The 10,886-nt window shown below is 33.0% G+C and overlaps 1 protein-coding gene across 1 annotated transcript; it reads left to right on the top strand.

Moving 5' to 3' along the window:
* Window positions 1-830: 830 nt before the first annotated feature.
* LOC128963584 (uncharacterized) lies at window positions 831-10,527 on the top strand. Its single transcript, XM_054310097.1, has 19 exons — window positions 831-846; window positions 986-2,002; window positions 2,061-3,158; window positions 3,221-3,975; window positions 4,029-4,413; window positions 4,473-4,647; window positions 4,703-5,422; window positions 5,488-6,099; window positions 6,164-6,263; window positions 6,320-6,784; window positions 6,852-7,188; window positions 7,263-7,739; window positions 7,824-8,658; window positions 8,716-8,961; window positions 9,042-9,224; window positions 9,303-9,588; window positions 9,684-9,783; window positions 9,855-10,237; window positions 10,294-10,527. Exons 2-19 carry the CDS (start codon window positions 1,126-1,128, stop codon window positions 10,525-10,527), a joined length of 8,268 nt encoding a protein of 2,755 aa, XP_054166072.1. The 5' UTR covers window positions 831-846; window positions 986-1,125.
* Window positions 10,528-10,886: the final 359 nt, after the last annotated feature.

Genomic DNA, 10,886 nt, shown 5'->3' with positions numbered 1-10,886 from the left:
AAATTAAAATTTTCTTATAATATTATTTTAATTAAAAATTATTATAAATAAATTATTTGTAATTATTTATAAAAAAAATATCTTAAATTAATTTTAAATTTAACAATTATATAGATGTTATTAAAAATGTTATATAATTGACTAAATATTATTTTATATTATATTTTATATTATTGTTTATTATTAAACAATTTAATCAAATATTCAAGTGTTTATTGATAACATTAAGTAAATAATTAGATACTTTATTTGCAATTATTAGTATTTAGTAATTAGACAAATAAAATTTAAATTTTAAAACATTTATATTTACTATAAATGAATTACTATTAAACTTAAAGTTTAATAAAAAAACATGATATAATATAGATAATATTATTAACTAATGAAATCATTAAAACATGTAATTATAACAATAGCTATATTAAATTATTATAACGGTATTTAAATACTAAATGCATAATCACTTAATTATTTATCTATTTTGATAATACAATTTCTTTGACTTAGATTATTAATAATATCATAATATAATATATAAATTCTATATTTATTTATTTACAGTTATATAGAAAATATATTATTGTATACGATCTAAATGCTGATCCTTGAACTCTATTAAGTTTTAATGATTGTTTATTATCATTATAACTCATATTTAATTAGTTTGTTTCAAACAATATAAACTATTTTCTTAACACATGTTTCACTAATAAGTTATTTGCATTTTATTTGAATCAAAATAGCAATTATGATTTTATACAATCAATACAATTATAATGAATGAGTCAAATATAATACTATTTTTTACTATTTTTACATTTGTCTTAGTATTTTACATTAAAGGTATAGTAAAGTTAAATACTGTTGAATGACATATAATATTATAATAATTTTATTATAACTTGGTTTTAATTTTATTGTTTAATCATTAAAATAAAAAATAAATATTGAATCACTAATTTAATTAATATTACTTTAAAAGCACTATCAAGTGATTTACTACAATTGCCGACAACATGTGATGATTTGTGGAAAATTTATAATATAAGAAAATCGGGGAATTATGTTATAGATGTGGACACAGAAACGGGTCGATTGCAGCCTTTTAGTGTTGAATGTGATATGGGATCCGGAGATGATATTTATGCCGTTAAGACTATAGTACATCACAATTCAGAAACATCAGAATCGGTGCGCGGATATGAAGCGCCCGGTTCTTACATTAGGAATATTACTTATGGAAGAGAGTCACGTATCGATGAAAAACAAATTGAAAAACTCATTGACATATCCTATTCATGTCAACAATACATCCGTTGGGACTGTAAGGGAGCAATGTTTGGATTTTGGTATTCAAGAGACATCGATAACTGGTGGATAGGAAGGGGTTGGAAAAATCAGTTTTATTGGGGCGGCGCTGAAGTCGATTCAAAAAGTTGCGGCTGTTTTCCATACTGCTATCCAACTGTCCGCAACTCAACCTGTAATTGTGATGCAAACTTAAAGCTCAATTGGCTCGAAGACTCGGGTCTATTGCTCGACAAAACCAGATTACCTGTTCTTCAATTGAGATTTGGGGATACGGGCGAGTCATACGAAGCGGGTCAATACATTTTAGGACCACTAGTATGCCGAGCCAGGGCTCATAAAGTTATAGATAAAGGCATATTTATTGCACCGGTCACTATTGAATCTCCCGGTTATCCCTTAAATTACCCACCACCATTTTATCGATATAAATGGCGAGTAATCATTGGTGAACAACAAATCATTGAACTAGTCTTTCCATACTATGATGTCATTCATTATGGGGCCTATAATTCAGTTCCCAACTGTCGGTTCACTTTTGAGATAGACATCAAAAACTCGACCGGATTTACACTGCAAAGCATTTATAGAGAAAAGGCTTCTCCGCCTTATTTCATATCAGATGGAAATCAGACTATAGTTGACATGACTTTTACAACGTGTAACCAATTAAAAGACATCGAAAAAAAAGGTATTCATGTGATTATATAAAATATTAATTATAAAATCGTATTATAAATAAATGATAGGATTTATGGCTAAATTTCGAAAGGCTGAGTGCGTCGGTTGTAATGTTGGTTTCGGTCAAAACGTTACCAATTGTCACATTAAACTCAATCAATGCGCTACCATATCATCACATGGATATCCATTTCCACATTATGTTTACGGAAATTTTGGTGAACATTATATGCATTTGTGGAATATATCAACAATTGAAGGACATGTCATCCAAATTGAATTCAATGATTTCGATATAATCTTCACTCCCGGTGTTCACTACTGTGACTCCGATTTGCTTACTGTATACGACATTTCATTAAATGAAACCATAAAAACTGGTACTTATTGTAATATAAATAGATATAATATCGGAAAATTGTTGTCCGATACAAGTTATATGTTATTACAGTTGAAAACAACACTGAAAAAAGTTGGTAACAGTCGTGGATTTCACGCAACTATCAGATCTGTTCCGAAAACAAATACAGCAAAGAAGTGGATCAATAACATAGCAGAGGGTAAACCAACAGATCAGAGCTCAACAAGAGCTGGTTTAGAGGCATCACTTGCTGTGGACGGCAATATGGATAGAAAACAATTGTCCAAATGTACGGCCACTAACTATGAACACGAGCCGTGGTGGAGGGTTAACCTACAAAAAAGACATCGTATTTATGGCGTTCAAATCAGTTCAGCCGATATTATTTTACAACAGGAAGATCTGTACTGGCCTTATGGTCAATACGGACTACCTATGCCAGTGTCTGGTTGTCCGTCTTATTTTGAAAACAAATGGCAAACGGGTACGCGTTTTCATGACGTACGGCACGAACCTGTTCAGGACGACCGCCTCCGATATTGGTCTCAAGGAATTATGCTTAAGGGAGGCGCCACTGATAATGGCATTGAACAACACTTCTGCATCAGAGATTACAAACCTATTAATGATACTCCAGTGCCAAATGCCAACAATTTCGGATGGATGCCCGGGAAGTACTGCATCTTTCAAGTGGGTGACACTTGTCCCGAGGGGTTTACTTCCGGTTCAATTGTTTGGTTTGATAAAAGCAATACAACTTCATTGTCAGAGAGCAGGAATCAAGTTAAAGGAGTACTTCCTAAAGGTATATAATATTACTAATTATGATGTCATGACTTTATAACACTGTATTACATTATTTTTTAGGATTTTATACAAAATATAATACAACAATATATTTCTGCTGTCGTGAAGATGGAAATCCTGATGTGTCCATTAAATTGCCAAAAGACAGACCTTTCTATTTGTTACAATACGGTGACGAATGTCAGAAAGTCGAAGGAATGTCCGAAATCGAGCATTTCTTTCATTATGAAGAAGAAGTACAGCTTTCGGGTATTAGTTTAGAGTTGATATTTATTCCGGGAACCACTCAACTCAAATTTCAAGACCCACACCCACGCGTTGATATTGCACTCTTCGAAAAAGGATTAACACTTCATTATTGCTATTATGATGTCTCGGATCAACTAAAAGGATTTCAAGTGTTGGTCGACACTACACCTGATACCTATGGTTTTACTCGACATTATGACGACATAACAGGCATTTCCAGAGCTGTTGGCAAACCGTTCTTAAGTGCCGTTGAATGCGCTTCATTTGATGTGACCTCCAGTGACACTGACGTTATTACTTTGAACTGTCAACAACCCATTGAAGGTCAGTATGTCGTCATCTTTATGAAAGACCGTTTCGATTCCTTGAGATTATGTGAAGTCAAAGTGTTTGGTGAAGAATCCTGTGGAAGACCATTAGGTATGGCAACAGAAGAAATACTAGATATGGCTATAAGTGCCTCATCTGTTGACAATCACGGCTTCATTCATCACCAAATAAATGCCCGATTAAATAGTCCTAATGCCTGGTGTGCAACCATTAATGATCCACAAAAATATATTCAAGTATTTATTATAAATATTTGCTTTTACTATATTTAATTGATTTCTATTAAAAGATTGATTTACTTTATGGTAACGACAAAATATTGTCTGAAGAAACAGATGAAAAGATTTTGTTTCCGATTCAAGAGTATGTGACAGTTGTGGGCATTGCTATGCAAGGAATGGTTAACGCATTCAAAAGTTCTTTTGTCACACAGTTTCAGCTGTTCTTTAGTAACGACACTAAGAACTGGACCTTTGAAGAGGAACCCATTGGTAGACAAAAGGTCTATAAATGCGTTCAATGCGACTCTCAAAGTGTTAGCGTTGATGGAAATGATATAGTGATGCATCACCTCTTGAAACCTATATTTGCTCGATATGTCAGAGTCAAGATATTAAGCTTCAAGTTAGCCCCATGTCTTAGACTGGAAGTGATTGGATGTAGAGATTCATCGAGTAAGTCATAGTTATAACCAATTTAGTAAACTTATTGATATAATGTATTGAATAAACAGAATCCTGTGTTATGACATTAACGGAACCGATGGGAGTCATATATTCACCAAACTATCCCTTTTATTACGCCCAAAGCAAGTCGTGCTGGTGGCACATCAATCCCGGTCCCAACAAACACGTTGAACTCGACTTTGTTATTATCGATTTGGCCACTAAAGACAAAAATATGGGAAAGTAAGATATCATTTAAATTATTTCACTAAAATTAACCGATAAATCAATTGTTTAGATGTTACGATTCATTGTCTATATATCATCCAAACGAAACAGTCATAGAATCGCATACCCGTCCAAACTCTGCCCTTTCAATTAAAACAAGACTCTATCCAAAAAAGATTATATCAAACGGAGCCATAAGTTTGCATCTAAAGACTTGCTTTCGGTTTTCAATCAGTAGATTTCAAGGATTTTATGCCAAATATAAGACATCATTGTGTCCGGGATGTGGTATTGGGGATTCAGTTTGCAATAAAATTTATAATTGCTCCGAAAACTGTGGTCGAATACTATCAATTAACTATCCAATGAACTATACAAATAACCACCGGTGCCAATGGCTTATAACAGCACCACAAGAATCTTATATCAATGTCACTATTGATGACTTTGATGTTCCCAACACATCGATAGGGACGTCAACCCGTGATTGTATATTTGATTACATTTCGTTTACTGATGTGTCAACCGGTCAACTAATTGGCAAATTTTGTAACATAAAAAAACCACCGAAACATATACTATCGAATTGGAATAAACTTCTCATTGAATTCAATACCGATTCTACTATATCTGGCCGTGGCTTTAGTATCACTTATTCGGCACAAAAATTTGAGTTAAGTGACAAACTGGCCCAACAAATGATTGGACCATTAGGTGCCTGTCCGACAAACTGGATATACTTTAGAGGCTATTGTTATAATGCATTCTTTGAGAAAGAATCGTTGCAATGGTATGTTTAAAATTTATTCAAATACTAACATAATTTGCTAAAAAATTACTTATATTGTGGAAAAGGTATCAATCAGAAGAAAAATGTGCTCAATTTGAAAAGGGAAGGGACGGACACTTAGTTAGTATAACAGATCAACACGAGATGCAAGTCGTTCACTACCTATTAATTAATAAATGGAAAGTAAGTCCTCATCAAAGTATTTACATCGGTTTGATTGACACAAACAGAGAAGGATTTTATAACTGGAGTGACGGAAATCCCATGAGTTATACTGATTGGTCGTATGGCGCAGAAAATGAAGAAGACTCGCAACCTGATGGCGGAGCCTTCGAAGATTGCACTGTCATTAAGATAGACTCGAGTCACTCGACGGCCAACTGGCACGACATCCCATGTTCTTTAGGCAAACGGACTAATGTTTCACAAAAGGCTAACATCAATAATACAATAAATACAACAAAAATAATGTCAGATGTAATCAGTAGTTATATCTGTAAAATGGATTCCAGTTATTCCAGTCAACAGTTTCGACTTCGGAAACCATTATTCACTAATATTATCAATAAAAATGAAAAAGAGATCTATAAACGAGTTGATGACAATAGATATTTTGTATGTGAAAACTTAGAGGTCATCTCAAATCTCTTCAAATGTGACGGAACTCCAAATTGTAGGTCAGATTAATAATATCATTTCAAAAGAGATTATCTTTTTTTAAAAATTTAAAAAAATTCTTAGAGATGGAAGCGATGAAGCATTTGGTTGTGATATTACTGGCAATTCATGTCTTGAGTCACAATTCCAATGCGCTAATGGAAGATGTATTGCCATTGGAATGGTATACATATGAATACAACTAAAACTTATAGATTATTATTATATTATATCTTAAAGTATTGCGATTTTGTTGACGACTGTGGCGATGGAAGTGATGAGTTGTTTTGCGAGAGACGACAGTGTAAAAAGACAACTGAATTTCGGTGCAATAATCACCAGTGCATACCTCTGTCAAAGAGATGTGATTTACTCACCGATTGCAAAGATTTGAGTGATGAGGGCTTTGCCTGTACTTTGATTGCAACGCCTTGTAATCTAAACACAACCTTCCAATGCTATTATGGTAACTGTATTCCCATATATACTCTCTGTGATCGGCACCGGGATTGTCCCGGAAAGTTTCATGAAGACGAACAATCATCTAAATGTCAAAGGAATAGTACTGCTAAAGTAGTGGAGAAGCGGGGCATACATCAGATATCAACTATTTGGCACACAAAACAAATTCACGACCAAATGGAAAGGGTTTGGTCTCGACAGGAGAGGAGTGTTTGCCTTTCAATTAAAAGGAAAACCTGTCGGGTATGTTATAACCGTATGTTTGTTTGCAATTTATTGGTATTACTAATAAAAAAATAATTTTATACAGGATTTACAAATTTATGATAACATCCAAACAAATGGCACTTACTTTATAGAACCGGAGGACTCGACTACAATTGGGATGTCAGTCCAGTGTTATTTTACACCCAACACAGCAAAGACAGTCATACACCACGACTCTGAGGTTAGGATTTATGTTCGCAGTGATATCGATGGACCGGCCAGTTATTGGAGAGTAATCACTTATCAATACAATATGGACTCAATTGCAGCGCTTATTGCTAACTCAGATACCTGTAGACAATATATCAGTTGGCAGTGTTCGGGAACGGGATTTCGATTTAATTCAACAAAACCCGTTTCATATTGGATTTCAAGACAAGGTATTAAACACTACTATATTGTATAACTTACAGTATTATTGTATATAAATATTATTAATAATTTTACATTTTAGGCGGTTCTCAATACTCATGGGGCGGAGCACTTAGTGGTAGATGCAGTTGTTATCCTAACTGTGTTCAGAAAAATCTTAGTTGTAATTGTGATTCAGAAATTAAGTTTGAATGGCAGGAGGATTCAGGTTATATAACAGACAAAAACAAACTTCCAGTTTCCCGATTAGTTTTTGGAGAGACATACAAATTAGGACAATCCGGTTACTTTTATCTCGGACCTCTTGAATGTGATGGAAATGCTAGAAATAGACACCATTTAGAGTCGTGTGGAGTTAATAGCAAACTAGACTTTAAGTGTCAATCCGGACAAATAATTGATGACAAATTCAGATGTATTTATGAATTTGATCAGTTAGGCTATCAAATTGGTTGCAGAGATGTCTCACATTTACGCGATTGTGAAACTTATGAGTGTCCTCCAGATTATGTCAAATGTACCGACTCTTACTGTATTCCTCCTCGATATATATGCAATGGTAATAAATTACTACTTAATTGTATACTATTTAAAATGCAATATATATATATAATTATTTATTTAAAATATAATATATTTAAAGGTAAATGGGATTGTGTGGGTGGTTCTGATGAAGTGGGTTGCGCCCGATATATATGTCCGGGACAGTACAAGTGTGCCAATGAAAGCTCTTGCGTTTTACTTCACCAATTATGCGATGGTATTAGACATTGTCCACTAGGAGATGATGAGTGGTTCTGTGACCTCACGTGTCCCGACAATTGCACGTGCATTGGATTGTATGTTGACTGCAGAAATGCTAATTTAAGTCGACTTCCCATTGAGTTCATACCAAAAGACACTCGAAAACTAGAGCTCACAAACAATTATTTGGGTCCCAATCTGTCAAACTCTGATTTCAGCTCATATGGAGAGTTAGGAGAACTAATACTTCAGAGAAATGGCATAGAAGTGATTAAATCTCGAAAGTTTCTTCAATTGACAAATCTTTATAAATTAGATCTTCGATATAATAACATACAAGTGCTCGAATCGGCCGCTTTTGCTGGTCTTAAACGTGTGACAACCTTATTGTTAGAAGAAAATTACAATTTAGCGGTTATAGAGCCGCGAGCTTTCGTTGGACTCACTTCTCTAAGACAAATGAATATTTCTAATACTAATATCAAAGTATTGTATGAAAATGTTTTTCTTCAGATGTCTTCTTTACAAACACTTATTTTAATGCAAAACGGACTCCAAGTCATAGAAAAGGGAGCATTCAATGAGTTGTCGTCATTGATCTCACTTGATATCAGAGATAATGATTTTCAAACATTTCCTAAAGACATGTTTAGTGCTTTAAAATCATTGAGATTTTTATCAACTGATAGCTTCAAATTTTGCTGTTTGGCGGCTAATATCGTGCCATTTGAGAGGTTATTGTCATATAAAATATTTAAAGAAAATAAATAAATAAATATTGTTTCACTTAGATGTCTGCCACCTCAGGACGAGATATCTGATTGTGAAGACTTGATGTCTAATATCGTCCAAAGAATAATTCTTTGGTTTTTAGGAGTTGTGGCTCTATTGGCAAACGCATCGGTCATTATATGGCGATTCCAAACACGTCTYTACTCTAATCCCGTCAGTTCTACGCTTATTCTATCTCTTGGTTGCGCCGACTTCTTAATGGGTATATATCTTATGATAATTGCATCCGTCGATGAATTTTACAGGTAATATATATAATGTCATTAATATATAATATAATATTCTTTAATTAATTAAATTAATAATTTAATTTAACTGCTAATAGGGGTCGATATATAGAAAATTCTGATATCTGGAAGAATAGTATTCTTTGCAATATTTGTGGATTTTTGTCTACCGTTTCATCAGAAGTATCGGTCGCAACCCTTGTCTTTATAACAGTCGATCGTTTAATATGTATATCATTTCCATTTTCTTTAAAAAAATATACAATGAGTTTAACTTATAGGTAATCATTGATTTAATTTAAAACTTATTAAAACTAAAATAATTATGATATTATGAATATTAATCTTAATATGTATAGACTTATAACCCTATCGTGGATAATAGTTTTATTTATTGCGGGTTTACCATTATTGCCGATTCCCTATTTCAATGGTAAATTTTACGCCCGATCCGGTACTTGTCTGGCACTACATATAACACCCCATAAACCGGACGGTTGGGAATATTCAGTGGCAATTTTTTTGTGCGTAAACTTAGTGGCTTTCCTTGTAATAGTTGGCTGCTATTGTTATATGTATAAAACCATACGTTTATCACGAAAAAAAATGAATAGACTTAAAGCCAGACAAGTCAGGGAAACACAGGTTTATTATATATTATTTTATTATTAAATATAAACTAAAACATTAAACACTTTTAATCAAATTAATAACATTTTTTAATTACTTYTAATTCAAAGGTTGGCCGACAAATGGCTCTAATAGTGATCACAAACTTCTTGTGTTGGTTTCCCGTAATAGTTATGGGAATGATGTCTTTGACAGGATTTACAATACCCGGTAAACCAAAAACAACCATTAAATTAGTTAAATGTTTAAATTTATATATAATGTATTTTTTTAATTTATAGGAACAGCCTATTCGTGGACAGCAGTGTTTGTCTTCCCATTAAATTCAGCGACAAATCCTATAATCTATAGCTTAGCTCAGTCTCCCATTTCTTTGTTCACATTTAAGTCAAAACGGGATTCACTGACGAGTAGATCKTTGTTGATGTCACTCAAACATAAGGGTAAAACAGTTAACAGAAGTACAAGCAATTCAAATAACAAACTAATCCGCGGACCACCCGGTTATTTGCCACTCATCGACTTCTTGGCTGAAACTGAAGATCTAAAGCCAAGACATTTGCTTGAAATTAGTTATTCAATCAGTCAACTCATCAAAGAAGTTCATGGAAGAGGTCACACATTGGGTGGTATTGACTTCCAGTCTATTTATGTGTCAAACAAAGTATACCATCTAATCATTTAAATAAATATCATTAACTTTTTTGTCCATCCGATTAGTTATCTGGAGGTCGTCTCGAAGCTTACATACCGGACCTCAATATTTATCCGGTGGTCGACACAGAAGTCAATGACGAATATGCCTTTGATATGGAAGAGTTGGGAAATACAGTCAAACGGATGCTTAGGATATATCACAATAAAATCAATTGCGGACCAAATGATGACAACAAATACACCACTCATGACAGCCAACACTTGCCATCAATTGAATCAAATGATTGCAATCATTAAACACTTCATTTGTTTAGTATTACAAAACATATAATAATATTATATTTTTTACAATAATTGTAAATCAATTGATTATATTTTTGACACTTTTTTGTCAATAAAAAGCTAATAAATTAAAAAATACTAAAATATTTTACAAATAGATTTTGTGTGTTATTATAAATATTAATTAATTGATTAAAATTATTGAAATTAATACTTTACTACAAATACTATGTACTGTATATTCAATTGACATTTGAATTGTATTTATTGAATACATTTGCCGCCAATATATTTGAAATTTAAATGACATTAAAACTAATAACACGTGTCCGCCATCTGTCAACACAATAATCAATTCAATCAATTCAATGAAA

This window comes from Oppia nitens, unplaced genomic scaffold (genome assembly GCF_028296485.1).
Source record: "Oppia nitens isolate AA-2021 unplaced genomic scaffold, nextdenovo-longstitch-racon4-pilon3 scaffold7_pilon_pilon_pilon, whole genome shotgun sequence".
NCBI classification, from domain to species: Eukaryota; Metazoa; Arthropoda; class Arachnida; order Sarcoptiformes; family Oppiidae; genus Oppia; species Oppia nitens.
The sequence above is the reverse complement of the archived record's forward strand: the minus strand, read 5'-3'. Positions and strand labels throughout refer to the sequence as shown.